The sequence below is a fragment of the Diceros bicornis genome, chromosome 34 (genome assembly GCF_020826845.1).
Source record: "Diceros bicornis minor isolate mBicDic1 chromosome 34, mDicBic1.mat.cur, whole genome shotgun sequence".
Taxonomy (NCBI): domain Eukaryota; kingdom Metazoa; phylum Chordata; class Mammalia; order Perissodactyla; family Rhinocerotidae; genus Diceros; species Diceros bicornis.
In genome coordinates this window covers 27379458-27401902 of record NC_080773.1, presented here as the reverse complement: position 1 = coordinate 27401902, position 22445 = coordinate 27379458, and the positions used below count along the sequence as shown (strand labels likewise).

Sequence of the window (22445 nt, the reverse complement as noted above, 5' to 3'; positions counted from 1 at the left end):
TTTTAAAAACTCACTGACATTTAACAAACACGGTTAACAAAATTCCTGCAAACATTTTAAATTGCATTGATGGATTTTTAAAAAAAAAAAACACTTTGCAAAATATTTGCAGGTACTTAAATTACTCGATAAATCTAGTTAATTAAACATATCAATAGAGGGACTCGAGTTCTTTTAAACATCCTGATATTGTTTACTAACTTAATAAGACTCTCTCATGCCACTTGACATAAAGGTACAATTCACAAATGGCTGGTTCAGTTGCATGTTTTAAATTGTATTCATAAAGTAAATTGTGTCTCTAAAATGCCAAGTTGTCCTCATCCCCAGTATTAGTTTCCTATTGCTGCTGTGATGAGTTCCCACACACTTCAGCGGCTTAAAACAACACGCATTTATTATTTTCCAGTTCTAGAGACCAGAAGTCTGAAATGGGTCTTATGAGGCTAAAATCAAGGTTTCAGCAGAGCTTGTGTCCTTATTACTAAGGGAGAAGGGGGAATGGACAACGCCAGGAGACCAGCAACCTCTGCCACAGAGAGTATCTGGTTGGATCTACTTGGCAATGTTCAACATGGAGCATCCTTATAAGATAGAGCTTTGTGCCATGTCACTGCAGAAAAACGTCCCTCCCTTGTATCCAGACTGTCCATGGCCAATGACGCCTGGTCCAATCAATCAGGACCAATATGGCTGAACTGGTTTCACTCAGAGCCCGTGGCGTGAATCTGAGTGTTAATGTGATGAGACTCTTGTGAGGACCCTGCCCTCAGGAGGTGACTGCAGGCTCGGAACACACCTCAGGCTTCAGAGACTGTCTCTCAAGCAGACCCCAGAGCTGGACCCGCACCTTCCATCCTGGGTCCCCTATAACTTGGAACATTTCATCTGAAACTCTGTCTCTTTAGTCAGGAGTGGTGGGCTTCCTACATCATCAGCCCTTGAACAGCCATAAACTGAGAAGTCTGACAAGTGATGGGGAACCGATGCCCTCCAGAAAGACATGTCAATACCGGGTGTAGCACCCCTTAGCCATCCCCAGTGCTCACCTGGGGCAGGTGGCAGCCTGGGGAGCAGGCTCAAGGAGCTCAGCTTTGTACCTTCTTATCAAGAGAGCATAATGTCACAGCCCCTACCAGGACAAGGTTCTGCCCAATGCAGCCAGAGGGGACACTAATAAACACCCACTCCTCCATGTTTATCAGGCCTGGAGACCACAGGAATGTTAACCTGGGGTCTTTGTGATGACTCCCAGCCCCCATCCTTATGGCCCTGTCTGGGCAAACTCCAGCACCCCAAGTGTGTCAGACCACCAGGGGAAGCCATGAAGTTGTGAAACACAGCAACCCTGATCTTGGTCTACAGCCTCACGGGGGTGTGGTAAGAAATGAATAGAGAGGGTAAGAGGCAGGAGCCCCTCTCAGCTTCCAGAGAAAAAGGGAGTGGAATGGAATAAAATAATAATATTAACTTTAACATTATAAATAATAACATTAATAATAATAATAACTGTTTCCTATTTATCATTCCTACGTAGTGAGACTGTAAGTCGTGAGATAGATTGGCCTCTGAGTGACAGGGTCTGAGCCAGGCGTCAGGAAGCAGTTGGTGGTGAAAGAGGATGGATTGAAGGAGATGGATTGAGGGAGGAGACTGGAGCCGTGATCCCGGTATCTCTCCGGGCGAGCAGCAGAGGGCGCCCTAATCAGGGCTGAGAATGTTGAGATAGATGCACAACCCCCAGGGGGCGCCATGGGGCCGTGGGAGGTGCACAGACTCCAGTTTCTGAAGGAAAATTTCCTGATCTCTGTGAGCCTCCGTATCTTCGTCTGCAGATTGGACATCACAGCTCCCACCTTTATGCATCTGAGGACAAAAATCAGGCTGAATAAAATCGGCAAGGACAGAAAGAAGACCTTCCATCATAAGAAGCCTGGAATCCAGCCACATCTTAAACCAGGTCAAATTATGTCCTGAACACAGAAAGGGACGCAGGAGGCAGAGAGAGATAAGACAGGAGCCCAGACCTGGTGGATAAACCAATACTTACTCCAATCCACATTTCGTCCCTCGGTGTATAAATATTTTCTCTGTGAGCTTGGGGTTTTAGAGTATATAGTGAAAACAGATGTTCCAGAAACAAAGATGAGATTCAGCTCCTGGCTCCAGCATGAGCTGGATCTGCTCTTTAAAGTGAGATTATAAGCTGATGACAACTTGACTTCAGCTGCGTACAAAAATTATACAGCTTCCTCGTCTGACACTTTATGTTCTTGATGTCACGGTTTACATGTTTTTATATTGTGTATCCATTAACAAATTGTTGTAGCAATAGTTATTCTTAATACTTTTGTCTTTTAACTTTTATACTAAGGTTAAAAGTGATTTACACACCACGACAGTGTTACAGTATTCTCTACTTGTCGCTATATTTAATTTTTCCAGTGAGTTTTATATTTCCATATGCTTTCATGTTGCTGTTTAACATCCTTTCAACTTGAAGAACTCTCTTAAGCATTTCTTGTAAGGCATTATGCTAAGTGGAATAAGCCAGTCACAGAAGGACAAATACTTCATGATTCTTCTTAAATGAAGTATCTAAAATAGTCAAATCCATAGAAGCAGAGAATAGAGGGGTCGCTGCCAGGGGCTGGAGGGAGGGAGATGGGGAGTTGTTGTTCAAGGGGTATAAAGTTTCAGTTTTATGCAAAATGAATAAGTTGTAGAGATCTGCTGTACAACATAGTGCCTGTAGTCGATAATACTGTGTTATGCGCTTAAAAATGTGTTGAGAGGGTAGATCTCATGTTAAGTTTTCTTACAACAACAACAAATAAACAAAAAATGAAAAAACATGGAGGTTCAGGGAAACATTGAGAGGTGATGGGTATGTTTCTTACCTTTATTGTGGTCATGGAATTATTGGTATTTGCATATGTCCAAACTTGTCAAATTGTATACATTAAATATCTGCAGTTTTTCATATATCAATTATACCTTAGAAAGGCTGTTTAAAAAAAAAGAAAATGAGATCATATCCATGAGCCTCATCATTACACTCTTACAATAGAAGATCATTACTGCCAAACTCAGTGCGTCCTCAAAAGGCTCAAAGAGTCTATTGTAGGTAAAGCATTTAGAATAGCAATTAATTGACACTAAATGCTTCATCCAATTATCTGGACTCTTTCTGGCTAATCATACAAATCTCAGATAACCTTTCACCTGATTCCAATAGCTGTTTAGTTCAGGACAAGAAATTGAAGAGTCATTACTGCCATCTGGTGGCCAAAGCCTGAATTTCTGCCTCTGCAGATTCCCACAGGAAGGTGGTCTCCACAGTCAGGAACAATCATTCATCCTCTTCTGGTGTGCTGAGGTTTCACAGTAGGGTCTGTTTTGGCTTGCTCGTCATTGGATGGGAGGTTGTTAAAAAGTAGCATTCCAGGACCCTCTGCAGAGAGAGGAGGGCTTTTTGTTGCACTACACAGAAAATTTTGTAGCAAAACCTTACTGCACACTGATACAAACCCATTTCCTGCATTGGCACCAAACACACATGGCTCTTCTAACCACAGAACAGACATGACTCTGCATTCTGCACGATGTCAGGCAGCTCTGGACGCACACGTTCAGGCTGCTCATGTCAGGGACTAGTCAACTCGAGAAACTCAATGGTGGGTTTGGAAGCAATTAACTGTTTTCCCAAGTTGTTTCTTTTCCTTTGTATGTTAAGGAAATGTAACCAGCAGCCATCCTGAAACTGACCAAGCCTCCCCACAAGAGCTATGCCCATGACCTTTGCCTTATTTTTAATGCAAAGATCTCTCCAGGAGGAGCCTAGGCTTCATTATGTGGAAGCATGTTCTCCCACTGAGCCTGTGCAAATGAATACCCGCCTCTTTTTGAATATTCATTCCCCAACCGAAATAGAAGTGTCTGCTTCCCTTTGTTCCGGGATGCCATGACTTTGAAAATGATTCCTCATGGTCTCCTATTTGCTGCAAATACAACTTACTTTCTGAGACAACTTCCGTTGGTGTAGAGTCTTATTTAACTCACCAGGAGGCAAGCCCACTTGGTTTGGTAACACTCAGAGCATGTGTGAAGCAAGAGAAATGGCCACATGTGTGAGCCTTGGCCGGAGGAGGTGCTGCCCAAAGCAAGAGCATCCATAAGAAAAGACTGACATGGGATGCCAGATCCCCAGGGGCTTTGCACTGTGAATTAGGAGAGTTTGGAACAGACTTCATCCATTTATTCCAGCATTCATTCCTGGAAATCTGTACTGAGCGTGTGTTCTGTGCCTAGCCCTGCCCTTGTGTGGTGATGGAGAAAGGTTGGTGACATGGCCGAGGAGATGAGTGGATTCTGTGTGCTAAATGTACATGATAATTCAGAGCATGACTTGTGGTCAGAGATACCTGTGCCCATCCCCTGTCTCTGTTTCTCAGCAGGATTAAGGTGCCAGCGTGATGACAAACAGTGACTCACTGAAGCTTTCCCAGGACGGCCTTGGTCTCTGGTACAGAGAGCAGGTATCAAAGGACGGGACATAGACAGGCAGCCAGGAGACAGGGAGCAGGTCTCGCCTTCCCAGGTGTCTTGGGGCATGTCTGTTGCCCTCTGCATTGTCCCCTCTGAAAAATGGGGAAATGAGCACAATCTCCCAAGACAACCTAGATCTGATAGAGAGCAGGTCGGAGGTTCCTCTTCTGTGCCCACACACGATACCACACACACACACAAACATACACACACACATACACACTTCCTGTCAGGCTTCTTCTTGGTCCTATATCTCTTGATTCCTTGAAAGAGGGAACCTGGACACTAGACAACCCAAGAAAAGAGCTTGGTCCCTCCCATTCCAGAGCTGCAGCTGCCTCTGACGTCTGGTGCTGAGTAGGGAGGGCAGGAGGCTGAGGTGGAGCCTCTCACCCCAGAGTCCGAGGCTGAGCATCCAGATTTCAAGCTGGAAGTGAATAAGTCCATGAGGATACAGGAGGGCTTGTGCATCCCTGTGCCCTGCAGTGTCTCCTATCCTTGGCGTGGCTGGAACAAGTCCACACCTGCCTGTGTCTACTGGTTCCAGAACAGGGACAAACCAGGTAAGGATGCTCCAGTGGCCATAATCTACTTAGACCAAATACCGTAGGTTGTAACTCAGACGATTCCACCTCCTCGCGGACCCTGGGAACATAACTGTGCTTTGAGCATCATCAACACCAGGATGATGGAGAATGAGACATAGTTCCTTCGAGTGGAAAGAGGAAATGCAGAACATAATTACTTACGTGGCTTGCTTTCTTTGCAGGTGACAGATATGGAACTGCCTATAAAGAGGAAGAAGATGGAATGTGGGGACCCCAGGGAACCTGAATGCTATGCAGTGAATTATGTCCTCCCCAAATTCATATGTTGAATTCTTAACGCCCAACGGTGATTGTATTGAGAGACAGTGCTTTTCAGAGATAGATGAGATTAAATGAAGTCATAAGGATGGATTCCTAAGATTGGTGGCTTTATGAGAGGAGGAACCTAAAGAGATCTCCATCGTTCTCTCCCCCCACCCCATCATGGTAATGCAAAGAAGGAGAAGGCCTCCATCTGTAAACCAGGAAGAGGGCTCTCACCAGGAACCAAATCTGCTGACACTTTGATCTCGGACTTTCCAGCCTCCAGAACTGTGAGAGAAAAATTTCTGTTTAGCCACCCAGTCGATGACATTTTGTTACAGAAGTCTTGTTACTGAACCAAGTGGGCTCACCTCCTGGTGAGTTAAATAAGATGCTACACCAGTGGAAGGTGTCTTGCAAAGTAAGGTGTATTTGCAGCAAATAGGAGGCCATGAGGAATCATTTCCAAAGTCGTGGCATCCCAGAACAAAGGGAAGCAGGAACTTTTATTTTAGTTGGGGAATGAATATTCAAAAGGGAGAGGCTGGTATTCCCTTGCATCTGAGCATCTGCTCAGTGGGAGAACATGCTTCCACATAATGAGGGCTAAGTTTCTCCTGGAGAGATCTTTGCATTAAAAATAAGGCAAAGGTCACGGGCACAGCTCTTGTGAGGAGGGTTGGTTAGTTCCAGGATGGCTGGTGGTTACATCTCCTTAACATACAAAGCAAAAGAAACAATTTGGAAAAATAGTTAATTGCTTCCAAACCTACCTTTGAGTTTCTCAAGGCACCAAGTCCATGGCATTGAGAGCTGACAAGTTCCCCGTCAGCCCGTTGAATTATTCAAATGCCCATCAAATCCTCCCACGGGAACTGGAGTTCCCTCCTCCCTCTTGTTACTACAGAGCTGGCCTCCCACGGAGCTGCTTGTTCACTCTATTCCTGAGTACAGCCTCACCGGCCTGCATGGTGTGGTGTCCTCCTCCCCCGGACAGTGAGTCTGTGATTAGTGAACAGCTGTTGATCCCATTTGTTCAGTATTGGGGGTCGTATGCTCAGCCGCCCCATAACCCTCTGGTAGGACTCACCCATGGGGTGAATAAGAAATGGTCAAACGTCCTGGAGGGCTGTGCCCTGAGCTGCTCCCAGCCCTATACCCACTAGATGCCAGTCCCACCGTCCTCTCAAGCCCTGACAATCAAATGTGTCCAGACATTGCCAAATGTCCCCTGGGGGGCGGGGGTGCAGCACAAAACACTCCTAGTTAAGAACCACAAGTCTAGACAACATGGTGACTCTCTCAGGCCAGGCCAGGAAGTGACCACTTGCCCAGTGCAAACTGAGGACTCAGAAGACCCACTCATCTGTCTTTCATGCCGTGGAGGTCTCAGGCCCCTGCTGCCAGGGCTGGCATCCACCAAGGTCCAGAGGCCTGGTGGGCAGGACACACATCCCCGGTTCAGGCTCCAGTGCTGGAGGGAAGCCCTGAGATGGGGCAGAACACAGGGTCTGCTCCCTGTCTGCTCCCCTCTGATGAGGTCTTGAGGTGTCTGAGCCATGGGGTGTCCGCCTGCCCTGTGCAGAGAGGGGATGAGCTCAAGCCTGCAGTTCCTCTTCTGTGAACGGCCGAGGACATGGGCTCCTCCCCAATTTCCTGTGGGTCTCCCCACAGCCCCCCTCCCACTTGTCTTCTCCTTCTCTTTTCAGACGTAGGACGGAAGCCCGGAGCCCTCCATCTCAGAGATGCTGTCACTGCTGCTGCCCCTGCTGTGGGCAGGTGAGTGGACCAACGGGAGAAGAGGCTGGCAGGGCTGGAGCTGTGGCTGATACTCGTTTTCCTGCAGGGTCCATGGCTCAAGATGGGAGATTCTGGCTGCAAATGCAGCAGTCTGTGACAGTGCAGGAGGGTCTGTGTGTCCAAGTGCCCTACACTGCATTCTACCCAGGGGATGGTGGGACTGACTCTACCGCAGGCTACGACTACTGGTTCCGGGAAGGAGCCGATATATACCAGGATGCTCCTGTGGCCACGAACAACCCAGGTCGTAAAGTGCAGGAGGCAACCCAAGGCCGATTCCACCTCCTTGGGGACCCCCAGATCAATGACTTCTCCCTGGACATCAGAGATGCCAGGAGGAGTGACAATGGAAAATACTTTTTATGGCTGGAGAAAGGAAAGATTGTAGGATATTCTTACAGATGTAACCAGCTCACTGTCCATGTGACAGGTAAGGCACTGGCTCTAGGAGAGGCCACGGGGGAAGACCATGGGGGTCCCGGGGCAGGGCTGGGTTGGAATCCCTCCGCTGGGATGGGTTGGCGGTACCGTGTATCTGCGCTCAGAGGGACGAGCTGAACCAAAGCCTGAGGCTTCTCTCAGGGCTGCACCTCACACTTTCCCTCCTGATCCCTGTGTCTCCCTCTCTCCTCACCAGCCCTGACCCACACACCCCACATTCTCATTCGGGGGACCTTGGAGTCCGGCTGCCCCAGGAACGTGACCTGCTCTGTGCCCTGGGCCTGTGAGCAGGGCACATCCCCCATTTTCTCCTGGACATCAGCTTCCCTCACCTCCCTGGGCCCGAGGACCCAGTTTTCCTCAGTCCTCACCCTCACCCCATGGCCCCAGGACCATGGCACCAACCTCACCTGTCAGGTGAAGTTCCCTGCGGCTGGTGTTACCGTGGAAAGGACCATCCAGCTGAAAGTCACCTGTGAGTGCTGGGCAAGGATGCCTGGGTCCCTGAGGGTGAAGGGGACAGGAGGGCCAGGCTGGTAACACTTGGTGCTTTTGCCCTGGGGCCCTGGCTGAGTAGGGGACCTAGAAGGACACAAGTCCTTCTTGCATTTCTGTGACTCCTGGGGGTTGGAGGATGTCTACACTTATCTTGCTCCATCCTCTCCATTGAAGGGGGAAATCCCCTTTTCTCATCCTAGGTGTTCCAGAGAACCCAGCAATCAGTGTCTGCCCAGGGGATGGCACAGGTAGGAAGGAGCCCCCTCCTGAGCTGTAGGGAGCAGGACCTCTTCCAAATCAGGGCAGGGCCAGGTCCCTGCCTCACCCTGGACTCACTCCAGTGACCAGAGATACCCTTGTGGGTGAACCCTGTGGTCCCTCCCATCCTTGGCCCCCATGGTCTCTGTGAGCAGCTGTCCCCATTGGCCCCTCACTCCCCTCAGATTTCTCCACCCCCCTCAGCTCCACAAGGAGAACAAGGCAACATTCACAGGGCAGAGCCTTTCCCTCAATGCCCATCTCCTGATGACTCTTCAGTCTCATCTTTTTATTTTCCCTAACAAATATTTACTTAAGTACTTTTGACCAGGTAATATATTCACCAGGCCAAATATTCAAAATGCACAGCCGAGTCTGTCATCAGATGCCCGGGCCCCTCCCGGGAAATGGCCAGTGTCCATGGGCTGCTCTGAGTCTTGGTTTGTTCACCTACAGGATCTTGGTGTCCTTGGACATCAGCAGTACAGACTGTCCTCATTCTTGCTGGTGACTGTGCAGTATTCCTTTGCATGGATGGATTCTGATTCTGTACACATCTTCTAGTAATGGAAAACATTTGCATAATTTTATTCTACCAACAGAAATGAGGCAGTCAATAATCTTGTATCTCCTTTCACACGTGTGTGTGTGTGTTTATGACTGTGGGATAAATTCTTAAAAGCAAAAGAGCTGTATCACATGTTCTTTCTAATTTTGAGTGATATGGCCAAGTTGTTCTCCGTCGAAAGGGAACAAGTTACAGTCCCAGCAGTGATGGCTGAAAGTGTGTGTTTTCAGCAAAATTGTATAGGGTGAAACTTTTTCATCTTTGTAGTATCGGGAGAAAACTGGCATCTCTATGTAGGTTTTTTTTTTCTTTGCTCAGGAAGATTTGCCCTGAGTTAAGATCTGTTGCCAATCTTCCTCTATTTTGTATGTGGGTTGCCTCCACAGCATGACCACAGACAGGTGGTGTAGGTCTGTGCCCGGGAACCAAACCTGGCCCACTGAAGTGGAACACGCCAAACTTAACCACTAGGCCACTGGGGCTGGGTGCCATAGGTTTTTTTTTTTTTTTTTAAACTACATACATTATTTTATTGAGGAAAAATTCACATAAAATAAAATCCACAATTTGAGCCATTTTCAAGTGTTCAGTAGGTGGCTGTTATTACATTCACAGTGTTGTCCAGCCATCACCACTGTCTAATTCCATTCATCTAACATTTTAATCCCCCAAAGAGAAACCCTGTGCCCAGGAAGCAGTCACTCTCCGTACTCCCTTCCCCCAGGCCCTGCAACCGCTAGTCTGCTTCCTGTCTCTATGGATTTGCATGTTGTGGACATTTCATAGAAGTGGAATTGTATAAAATGCAGCCTTTTGTGTCTGGCTCCTTTCGCTTCACAAAACGTTTTCAAGGTTGATCCATACAGCATGTATCAGTTATTTGTTCCTTTTTGGCTGAATAATATTCCATTGTATGGATTACCATGTTTTTTTCATCTATTGATCAGTTGAAGGACATTTGGGTCATTTCCACTTTTCAGCTATTGTGAATAATGCTGCTGTGCACATTGGTGTATATGCTTTGGTTCAAATCTGTGTTTTCAGTTTTCTGGGCATATACCTACCTAGGAGTGGAATTGCTGGGTCACATGGTAGTTTCTATATTTAACTTTTGAGGACATGCCAGACTGTTTTCCACAGTGGCATCTTCATTTTGCATTCCTCCCAGTAAGAGGGTTCCAATTTCTCCAATTTTGTCAACATTGTTATTTTACTTTTAAAATATATGTATATGTATAGCCTATAGTGGATGTGAAGAGCCAGCCCTGGTTATCTAGTGGTTAAGATTTGGAGCTGTCACCATTGCCACCAGTGTTCGTTTCCCAGTCAGGGAACCACACCACCCCTCTTTCAGTTGTCACACTGTGCTGGTGGCATGTTACTGTGACATGCTATAACAGCAGCGTTACCCATGCTGAACAGGTTTCAGGGAAGCTTCCAGATTATGACAGACTAAGAAGAAGGACCTGGTCACTCTCAGAAAAATTGGCCATGAAAAACCCATGAATAGCAGGGGAGCGTTGTCTGTGATAGCTCCAGAAGATGACAGGGTGGCACCAAAGACCAGGCAGGGTTTTGATTTGCATTTACATAATGACTAATGATTTTGTTAATTTTTTCATGGACTTATTGGCCATTTGTATGTCTTTTTTTGGAGAATTTTTTTTTCGAGTCCTTTGCCCATTATTTAATTGAGTTGTTTATCGTTTTGTTGTTGAGTTGTAAAAGTTCTTTATATATGCTGGGCACTACACCCTCTTTGGATCTATGATTTGCCAAAATTTTCTCCCATTAAATAGGGTAGATTTTTCACTTTGTCAATACTGTCAATTGATAAACAAACGTTTGCCATTTTGATGAATTCCAACTTATACAATTTTTCTCTGTTCAACTGCTGGAAGGTCAGAGTGTGGGGTGGGGTGATGCCTGGGCACAGGTGGTCCCACATCAGTGATAGAAGTGGAGGGCCTGGAGAACCAATGTTCAGAGCCCTACAGGGAGCGGAAGGACACAGGACTGCGATGCAGCAGGTTAATCTGTCCTGCTCCCCTTTCCCACAGGGAGATCAGGGCCTGTGGCAGAGGTGGTTCTGGTGGCCATTGGGGAAGCAGCTGTGAAGACCCTGCTCCTCCTCCTCTGCCTCATCTTTCTTGTGTGAGCATTGTCCCAGTGGAAGGGGAGGTGTGGGAGGGGCAGGGGGCACGTGGCTGAGTCCCAGAAGCAGTGCTGGAGCGTCCCAAAACTGGTCAGGGGGCGGGGCAGGCAGGAGGCTGAGATGCGGTGGGGGTGGGGATCCACACAGAGAGCAGTCGTGCCTGCCCACCAGGTGGCCAGGATGGGAAGCACCTGCTCAAGACGGTCTGTGGGGCCACAGCTGCCCTCTCCCATCTCAGTCACCCCTTCAGCCCCTGAACAGGGAACATGGTGGGAGGAGAGTCTGCTGCCCACTTCACCACAATCTGACTAGACTAAAAGACCCTGGTCTCTTCTTTCAGAATGAGATCCCACAGGAGGAAGGTGGTGTGGCCCACAGGAGGAGTGGAGAATGCAAACACCATCCAAGGTTAATCCCTCAGGTGAGTGATGTGGGTGTCTCACAACTCAAAGTCTCACTGCACACACCTCCACCCCAGGATGGCATCCAGGATTCCTCCACTCAATATGGCCAACATTGGGCTACCACCTTCCTCCAAAAACCCCAAACATCCTGCCTGGGTTCCTTCTCACACTGATGACACCGTGGCCCCAATATGTAAGGCCATTACCAGGGTGTGGTTCTCCACTTTGCATCCCTCCTTTCTCCCTGATCCGTCTATCAATAATTTTGTCCATCCATCTACCTACACAGCTCGTCTTGCTGCCCTTCTCTTCCCCATTTTGATCTGGTCTTTCCTCATCTCTTCCCTGGGTCTCTGAACCCACCTCACCTCCTGCCTCCATCTCTTCCTCAAAACAGGCCTCCAGACTGTTTCCAGAGACCATCATCGTCCACGTCCTGCACAGTATGAATAGCTACGTGTCCTCTCCACGGTCAGAGATTGAGGTGCAAACACCACAGACTGGATTTGAAGGCCTGGTGTGGTCTCTCCCCTGATGGAATCTCCCTCAGATTCCTCCCTCTCCCTGCATCTGGCAATGTCTCCACCCACAGCTGGCCCAGGCCTCTGTGACTCTGAGACTTTACATGTGTAGTTCCTTCTCGTGTAATGCCCTTCCCTCCCCCTTCCTGCCTCTCCAAGTCCTGCTCATGGCTCAGGCTCAGTCTTATATGTCACCCTGTGTGTGTCTGTGTATCATTCCTTGGTTCCAAGCACATTAACATTCAGTCATTTGTTTATAGACTCTTGAGCAAGTATTATTGAAGACATACCATGTGCAACATTGATGTAGGTGCTGGGGGTGCATCAATGAACACAGCATCCAAAATCTCTGAATCAAGAAACTGTCATTCTGGAGACAGGAAGGACAGAAATCAAAAGAAATAAAGAAGAGATAACATTAGAGCATGTTGGATGGTAATGTGTGTTTGTAGAAAAATCATGCAGGGAAAGAAGTACATGAAATATTGGGGACAATTTTCTACATCTGAGAGTGTAAGGGGTGATGTTGGAGCAAAGACTTAAGATGGGAAAAAAGCAGGTTCTGTGTTTGCCTGAGAGAAAATTATCCCAGGAAAAGGGAAAAGAGAGGACAGTGAGTAGAATAGTTTGAGGCAGAGGCACGCCTGGTGTGTTGGAGAAACAGGAGGAAGAAATTTGACAGCAGAGGGAGGCAAAAGGAAGGGAGAAGCTGGGAGGATGGTGCAGACCCTGTGCTGGTGCAGAGCTTGTGTGGCCGTGCAGGAGATGCGAGAATCTGGACGTCTTGGAGGATGTGATTGAACTTTCATTTTCACAGGATCCCCATGGCTGCTCTGTTCAGAAAAGGCCAGAGTGGGTCCACAGCAGCAACACAGAGATTGGGAAGGGACTGATGAATTTTCCAGGTAGGAGGTGATGGTGACTTGAACCAGGGAGGTAGGGAGGAGAGTGAGGGTTTGTGTTTAGATGTGTTATGAAGATGGAACTAACAGGGTTTTCTAGGGGATGTGGGGAGTGAGGGAGATAGAGAAGCAAGGATGATGCCCAATTGTTTCCCCTGATGAACTGGAAGGATGCAGTCATGTTCCATGGAGGACATCAGAGAGTAGGGTTTGGAAGAGGGATGTTCATTCTGAGAAGCCACTTGATATCCAACTGGAGACGTCAGCGAGAGAGCTGGATATGAACGTCTGGACATCAGGAGAGGGGTCTGGGCTGGATATGTGAGGACATAGAACCATGTAAGTGATGACAACAGATGAAGCAAACCGGAGCAGATGCATGTAGAGAAGAGAAGGACGCAAGGAAACATGCTTCTCCTTGGTGATCCCAACACAGCAGTTTTATTGGAGAGGTAGCAAAGGGGTGCAGACTTGGCTGGAGCAGGTTTAGGAGAGAACCGGAGGCTGAGAGATGGGAAGCGTGGGCACAGACAACACTTTGAGGAGTTTGCCTGCCAAAAGAAGCAGAGGAATGGGTCCATGAAGGAGAGATTTTCTTGTTATTCTCTGTGTTCTCCCTGGAGAGAGCATCTCTCTGACTTCCTATCTATATTAGCTTCCTGGGGCCAGTGACACAAACAACTACATACTCGGTGTCTTAAAAGAAATTATTCTCTCACAGTGCCGGAGTCCAGAAATGCATGGGGGAGGAAAAATATTTTCCCTCTGTCCTTGCAATTTCTCAACTGGGACCCCTGTAACACAAGACAGATTAATAAGAGAAAATGAAATATATGTGTTTAATGTAAGTTTAATGTGGCACAGGAGCCTTCTTAAGGAAATGAAGACCCCAATAAATGGTTAAACCTGAGTATTTTCCTGCTATATTTGATACTAAGTGGAAAACCATGGAGAGATATGATAGGACAAAGAGTGTGAGCTAAGTGCAGGAAACTGGGAGAAACTTAGCAAAACCTTTTCCTTCAGATTCCTCTCTGTGTCCCTTGTTCTTAGGAAATAAGATGCTCCTTTCCTCTGGATACAGGGAGGGCCACGCTCATGGTTTTTTATGACCTACTTCAAGAGAAGGTCAGAAAGCCCTTCCTGCACATGCTGTTTCTCAAATTCCTTCGGGTTGAAATATTCAATATGCAAAGGTGCCACATCTTGGGGTAACCTTTCGTGAACCCCGTCATCCAAAATCAGTTATGCTGGGCAGAAGTCAAGTTGTTGGTAGGTTGCACTCCCTCAGAGGCTCAAGGAGAGAATCCATCTCTTACTTCTTCCAGATGATTGTGCTGCCGGCATTCCTTGACTTGTGGCCACATCACTCTGTCTCTGTGGTCACATTGCTCATCCTCCTCTGTGTGTAGAACATCATCCTCTGCTTCTTTATTAGAAGGAAACTTGTAACTAGATTTATGGACCAACTGGATAATCTAGGATCATCCTCACAGGTCAAGATCCTTACCTTAATCACATCTGCAAAGATCCTTCTTCCTTATAAGGGAAGCTTTACCATTCTCAGGGATTAAGACCTGGGTATCTTTGGGTACTCCCATAGTACCACAGACTGAGTGGATTAAACAACAGAAATCCATTTTCTCACAGTTCTTGAGGCTATAAGTCTCAGATCAAGGTATCAGTGGGTTTGGTTCCTTCTGAGGTCTCTCTCTTTGACTTGTAGTCAGCCGTTTTCTCCCTGTGTCCTCACACGGTCTTCCCTCTGTGTCTGTCTGTGTCCTAATCTCCTCTTTTTAGAAGCACACCAGTCCTATTGGATTAGAGCCCACTCTAATGACCTCATTTTACTTTAATTACCTCTTTAAAAGTCCTGACTGGAGATTAAGACTTCAACATATGAATTTTGTGGAGGAGTTAAATTCAGTCTGTAACACTCCCCAATAACTCAACTGTTTTTATTTCGCTTCCTGATACACATACCTTCTACCAACCTGCTCCACCTTCGTTTCCTGATGAGTAGGGAAGGACTGAGAGGAAAAGGAATTCTGGGGTGCCCTATCTTCCCCTTTCCTTTTATGTCATCATTTTCTGCACGAGTGGTTGGCCAATGCAGGGAAGTAACATGATAAGAAGGGATTTGATAGGATTCCTTCATCATTCGTGTTTCTTAGCGTATCATTGCGTTCTTTCTGCATTCAAAGCAAGTTCTGATTCGAATGGAAAGTGTGACCTTTCTTGGGGTCATTAGCACCCCCACTTTCTCCATCTCAGACAGAACACACTTACCTGCATTCACGTTGAGTCTCACCAAACTCCTGCAGATTGTTGTTCTACTAGAATTATGCACATGGGCCATTTTGGAAGTTATATATAAATGGGGCAGAAAAGAACAGGAGTCCGTGGTGGTGGCAGGGGGACCCCCCAGCTCGTCTGTCTGTGTGAGCTTTTCAGAACCCGAGGATGGTGACTATGCACTGAGCAGCCTGTCTGTGCTCATGTTGGTCTCTCAAATCAATACTCAGTTTATCAAAGTTATAAACCCAACAATCTAGTTATTCTAAAGCTATAAAGTTCAATTTACAATTCCTGTTATAGATCTAATAAACTTTAATACTCATAGGCGGTTCAAATGAATGTGGATAGTAGAAAAATCCTTTTAAAAACATGGTGACATTTAACAAACATGGTTAATTAAGTTCCCAGAGATATTTTAAACTGCATTTAGAGATTTTTTTTAAAAACACACTGCAAAATCTTTGCAGGTTCTTAAATTCCCCTATAAATCCAATTAATTAAACTTAATGAGACTCTCTTATATCCTTCAGCAAAAATCTACAAGTCACAAATGGCTGGCTCAATTCCATGTTTTAAATTGTATTCAAGAGGCTAACGTGTATCTCTAAAATGCCAAGTCATCCTAAATACCAGTATTAGTTTCCTGTTGTTGCTGTGACAAATTACCACACACTTTACTGGCTTAAAACAACATGTATTTATTATTTTCCAGTTCTAGACGTCAGAAGTCTGAAATGGGTCTTATGGGACTAGAATCAAGGTTTCAGCAGAGCTTGTTTCCTTATTGCCAAGGAAAAGGGGGGAGTGGACAATGCCAGGAGACCAGCAACCTCTGCCACAGAGGCCATCTGGTTGGGTCTACTTGGCAACATTCAACATGGAGCATCCTTATCAGATAGAGCCTTGTGCCAAGACACTGCAGAAAAACGTCCCTCCCTTGTATCCAAACTGTCCATGGCCAATGACGCCTGGTCCAATCAATCAGGACTAATATGGCTGAACTGGTGTAATTCAGAGCTCGTGGCAAGAATCCGAGCGTTAATGCAATGAGACCGTTGTGAGGACCCTGCCCTCAGGAGGTGACTGCAGGCTCGGAACACACCTCAGGCTTCAGAGACTGTCTCTCAAGCAGACCCCAGAGCTGGACCTGCCCCTTCCATCCTGGGTCCCCTATAACTTGGAACATCTCATATGAAACCCTGTCTCTTTAGTCAGGAGTGGTGGGCTTCCTACATCGTCAACCCTTGAACAGCCTCAGACTGAAAAGTCTGACAGGTGTTGGGGAATCGATGCCCTCCAGAAAGACATGTCAATACGGAGTGTAGCTCCCCTTAGCCAGCCCCAGTGCTCACTTGGGGCAGGTGGCAGCCTGGGGAGCAGTCTCAAGGAGCCCAGCTTTGTACCTTCTTATCAAGAGAGCAAAACGTCACAGCCCCTCCCAGGACAAGGTTATGCCCAGTGCAGCCAGAGGAGACACTAATAAACACCCACTCCTCCATGTTTATCAGGCCTGGAGACCACAGGAATGTTAACTTGGGATCTTTGTGACGCCCCATCCTTATGGCCCTGTCTGGGCATACCCCACCGCCCCAAGTGCATCAGGGCACCAGGGGGAGCCATGAAGTTGTGAAATGCAGCAACATTTATCTTGTTCTACATCCTCATGGGGGTGTGGTAAGAAATGTATAGAGAGAGTAAGAGGCAGGAGCCCCATCACCTCCCCGAGAAGAAAGGAGTGGAACCAGAAAGTAATGATATTAGCATTAATGTTGTCAGTGATAACATTAATAATAATAACTGTTTCCTATTTATCATCCCCGTGTAGTGAGACTGTAAGTCGTGAGATAGATTGGTCTCTGAGTGACAGGGTCGGAGCCAGGCGTCAGGAAGCAGATGGTGGTGAAAGAGGATGGACTGAAGGAGACAGATTGAGGGAGGAGACTGGTGCCGTGATCCCGGTATCTCTCCAGGTGAGCAGCAGAGGGCGCCCTAACCAGGGCCGGGAATGTTGAGATAGTTGCACAACTGCTAGGAGGTGCCATGGGGCAGTGGGAGGTGCACAGACTCCAGTTTCTGAAGGAAAATTTCCTGATCTCTGTGGGCCTCGTGTCTTCACCTGCAAAGTGGACATCACAGCTCCCACATTTATGAATCTGAGAACGAAAACCAAGCTGAATAAAATCGCCAACAATAACACACACAAAAAAGCAAGGAGAGGGATGGTCCTTCCATCATAAGAACCCTGGAATCCAGCCACATCTTAAGCCAGATCAAATTAGGTCCTGAACACAAAAAGGGATACAGGAGGCAGAGAGATATACGACAGGAGCCCAGACCTGGTGGACAAGCCTATACATACTCCAATCCACGTTTTGTCCCTCAGTGTATATATATATATTTTTTTCTTTGTGAGCTTGGGGATTTGGAGTACATAGTGAAAACAGATGCTCCAGAGACAGGAAGATGAGATTCAGATCCTGGCTCCAGCATGAACTGGATCTGCTCTTTAAAGTGAGATTATGAGCTGATGACAACTTAACTCCAGTCGCATACAAAAACTCTACACTTTCCTTGTCTGACACTTTATGTTCTTCATGTCACGGTTTACATGTTTTTATATTGTGTATCCATTAACAAATTGCTGTATCGATAGTTATTCTTAACACTTTGTCTTTTAACTTTTGTACTAAGGTTAAAAGTGATTTACACACCACCATGACAATGTTACAGTATTCTCTACTTGTCACTATATTTAATTTTTCCAGTGAGATTTATATTTCCATATGCTTTCATGTTGCTGTTTAACATCCTTTCAACTTGAAGAACTCTTTTATGCATTTCTTGTAAGGCATTATGCTAAGTGGAATAAGCCAATCACAGAAGGACAAATACTTCATGATTTTTTTAAATGAAGTATCTAAAGTAGTCAAATCCATAGAAGCAGAGAATAGAGGGGTGGCTGCCAGGGGCTGGAGGGAGGGAGATGGGGAGTTGTTGTTCAATGGGTGTAAAGTTTCAGTTTTATGCAAAATGAATAAGTTGTAGAGATATGCTGTACAACATAGTGCCTGTAGTTGACAATACTCTCTTATGCACTTAAAACATTCATTGAGAAGGTAGATCTCATGTTAAGTTTTCTTACAACAAAAACAAATAAACAAAAAATGAAAAAACATGGAGGTGCAGGGAAATTTTGAGAGGTTATGGGTGTGTTTCTTACCTTTATTGTGGTCATGGAATTATTGGTGTTTGCATATGTCCAAACTTGTCAAATTGTATACACTAAATATGTGCTGTTCATCATATATCAATTATACCTTAGAAGGCTGTTCAAAAAACAGAGAAAATGAGATCACATCTGTGAAGCTCATCATTACACTCGTACAATGGAAGATCATTACTGCCAAACTCAGTGGGTCCTCAAAAGGCTCAAAGGATCTATTGTCGGTAAAGCATTTAGAATAGCAGTTAACTGACATTAAATGCTTCACCCAACTAGCTGGACTGTTTCTGGCTAATCACACAAGTCTCAGATGAGCTTTCACCTGATTCCAATAGCTGTTTAGCTCAGGAGGACAAGAAATTGAAGAGTGTTTACTGCCATCTGGTGGCCAAAGCCTGAATTTCTGCCTCTGCAGATTCCCACAGAAAGGTGGTCTCCACAGTCAAGAACACTCACTCATCCTCTTCTGTTGTGCTGAGGTTTCACAGTAGGGTCTGTGTTGGCTTCCCCGTCATTGGATGGGAGGTTGATAAAAAGTAGCATTCCAGGACCCTCTGCAGAGACTGAAGGGCTTTTTGTTGCACTACACAGGAGATTTTGTAGCAAAACCTTACTGCACACTGATACAAACCATTTCCTGCATTGGTACCAAGCACACATTGCTCTTCCAACCACAGAACAGACATGAATGCATTCTGCTTGATGTCAGCCTGCTGTGGACGCACAAGTTCAGGCTGCTCATGTCACGGACTAGGCGACTCGAGAAACTCAAAGGTGGGTTTGGAAGCAATTAACTGTTTTCCCAAGTTGTTTCTTTTCCTTTGTATGTTAAGGAGATGTAACCAGCAGCCATCCTGAAACTGACCAAGCCTCCCCACAAGAGCTATGCCCATGACCTTTGCCTTATTTTTAATGCAAAGATCTCTCCAAGAGGAGCCTAGGCTTCATTATGTGGAAGCATGTTCTCCAACTGAGCCTGTGCAAGCCAATACCCACCTCTCTGTTTTGAATATTCATTCCCCAACCGAAATAAAAATACCTGCATCCCTTTGTTCAGGGATGCCATGACTTTGGAAATGATTCCTTATGGTCTCTTATTTGCTGCAAATACACTTTACTTTGTGAGACAACTTCCATTGGTGTAGAGTCTTATTTAACTCACCAGGAGGTGAGCCCACTTGGTTCGGTAACAGTCAGAGCATGTGTAAAGCAAGAGAAACAGCCACACGTGTGAGCCTTGACTGGAGGAGGTGCTGCCCGAAGCAAAAGCATGCATAAGAAAAAGACTGACGTGGGGTTTTTCACTGTGAATTAGGAGACTTTGAAACAGGCTTCATCCATTTATTCAAGCATTCATTCATGGAGAGCTGTACTGAGTACGTGTTCTGTGCCTAGCCCTGCCCTTGTGACTACTGGCCACAGAGACAAGCCTGGTCAGGATGCTCCAGTGGCCATGACCTCCCTAGACCAGATACTGCAGGTTGAGACTCAGAGACGATTCCACCTCCTCGGGGACACTGGAAACAGAACCGTGCTTTGAGCATCATCCACACCAGGATGATGGAGAATGGGAAGAATTTCCTTCCCGTAGAAAGAGGAAATGCAGAATATAATTACTTCTGTGGCTTGCTTGCTTTGAAGGTGACAGATATGGAACTGCTTATGGAGAGGAAGAGGATGGAATGTGGGGACCCCAGGGAACCTGAATGCTGTGGACTGAATTGTATCCCCCTCAAAATCTTATGTTGAAGTCTTAATGCCCAATGTTGATTGTGTTCAGAGACAGGGCTTTTCAGAGATAAATGAGATTAAATGAAGTCATAAGGATGGAGTCCTAAGATTGGTGGCTTTATGAGAAGAGGAAGATAAAGATCTCTTTCTCTCTCTCTCTCTCTCTCTCTCTCTCTCTCTCTCCCTCCCTACATGTATGCAAATAGGAAAGGCCATGTGAGGACACAGGGAGAAGGCCTCCGTCTACAAGCCAGGAAGCGGGATCTCACCAGGAACCAAATCTGCTGACACCTTGTTCTTGGACTTCCCATCCTCCAGAAGTGTGAGAAATAAATCTGCTGTTTAAGCCACCCAGTCAATGACATTTTGTTACAGAAGCCGGAGTTGACAAGTTCCCTGTCAGCCTGTGGAATTACTCAAACAAGCTCATCAAATCCTCTTGCAGGATGCAGAGGTCCCCGCTCCCTCTTGTTACTACAGAGCCTGCCTCCCACAGAACTGCTTATTCACTCTGTTCCTGAGTGCAGCCTCATGGGCCTGCATGGTGTGGTGTCCTCCTTCCCTGGGCAGTGAGTCTATGTGACTAGTGAACAGCTGTTGATCCCATTTGCTCAGTATTGGGGGTCATATGTCAGCCATGCCCATAACCCTCGGGTAGGACTCCCCCCTCACCCATGGGGTGAATAAGAGATGATCAATGCGTCCTGGAAGGCCATGCTCAGAGCCGCTCCCAGCCCTAACATCCTCTCGGGTCCTGGAGCTGTCCTAGCTAAGGGCTAGAGGCAGAGAGAATTCACCCGCTGGGCTCCCAGGTCTCTCTGCCTCTGTGTGCAGAGTGAGTTTCAGGAAGCTGGTCTCTGGGATGCTCCTGCTCGGCAGATATGAGAGAGGATGGTGGACGGGATGACCTGCAGCTCAGCTGGGATGAGACCCAACAGCTCACTTGTATTGAGCTGTTGCCAGGATGGGGGTGTCTGTGGGGCTTGTCCTGGGAATCCTGGGTCCTAGAGGTGAGGGGGCCTTGAGGGAAGGACCAGGGCCTGTCTGGGTTGTGGCTGGGGCACAGGGCTCCTGGGGATGAGAGACATGGGGAAGGGGGATATGAGGCATGAACAGGGCAGGGCAGCAGCAGCTAAAGGTCCCCTTGTCTGTGCATCCTCCGCTGACCCCTCCACAGGGAGGATTTGAACACTCCCTGCACTGACCCCGTGACAGCCCAGCCGGGCAGGACTGGGGGCTCCCTGAGGTCAGAGTCTGTTCACCTCCCAGCCCAGCCCCAGCACAGGGCTGGGCTCACAAGCGGTGTCCAGTGAAGGCAGGTGGAATAATCCAGCTGGTCTCCCCATGTGGCAGGTCAGAGACCTGGTGGCATGTAGGGAGGTGCAGCCTCTGGAAGACATCTAGGGGTCTGCACTGCCTGGAGCCCCCACCATCAGAGGGTGCAACGTGGCCAGCAGGGATGTCAGGTGATAACGTGGCAGGGCAGGAGAAAGGGAGGTGAGAAAGGAGGCAAGACCCAGAGGCCAGCTGAGGGCACCGAGAAGTGCCACGTGTCACAGGAGCAGAGAGAACACAGGGGAGGTGAGAAGAGCCTCTCCCCTGCTCTACCTCACAGTGATTCTGCCTCCTCATGGACCCTGGGCCCACAGCAGGGCCCTATAGCTGGGACTCTTCCTTCTTGTCCCCTGAGAGTCCAGGCCGTGTCTAGTCTGCTCACTCGTGCCCAAGAGCAGCTGGCCCACAGAGCCTGCAGCCCCATGGTCCAGCTCGTTTCCACCCTCACGGCCTCTGCCTGGCAGGTGCTGTAGATCGTCCATCTCTCACTGGGTTGGGGAGCATCTCAAGGGCATGAATGAGGTCTGCTGTGTCTCCTCTGCCTCCAGGCCCAACACAGGGCTCAGTCTGTGTTTGTTGGGTGAGTGAATGAATGAGCGAATGAGTGCATGGGTGCCTCCTACACTTCACCTAAGACACTTACTCGTCCTTTATGCCCCAGACACCCACGCAGACCCTCCACCATCCCACACCTGGAAGAAGTGACTGCCTCTAGGGTCTAGATCCGGGTTCCTCAACCTTGGCCCCACTGAGCGTTGGGACTGGATGATTCTTGGTTGTCGGGGGCTGTCCTGTGCCTCGTAGGATGTTTAGATGCATCCCTGGCCTCTACCCACTAAATGCCAGTCCTGCAGTCCTCTCAAGCCTTGAAAATCAAGTGTACCCAGACATTTCCAAATGTCCCCTGCAGGG

General features: G+C 47.3%; 2 protein-coding genes across 2 annotated transcripts in view; both read left to right on the top strand.

Annotated features, from left to right (window-relative positions):
* The window catches only part of LOC131397267 (myeloid cell surface antigen CD33-like), a 295514-nt gene that overhangs the window by 15156 nt on the left and 257913 nt on the right, over positions 1–22445 (top strand). The window lies entirely within an intron of this gene.
* On the top strand, positions 1753–11122 carry LOC131397933 (myeloid cell surface antigen CD33-like). Its single transcript, XM_058531037.1, has 5 exons — positions 1753–1809; positions 7115–7178; positions 7246–7629; positions 7837–8115; positions 11025–11122. Exons 1-5 carry the CDS (start codon positions 1753–1755, stop codon positions 11120–11122), a joined length of 882 nt encoding a protein of 293 aa, XP_058387020.1.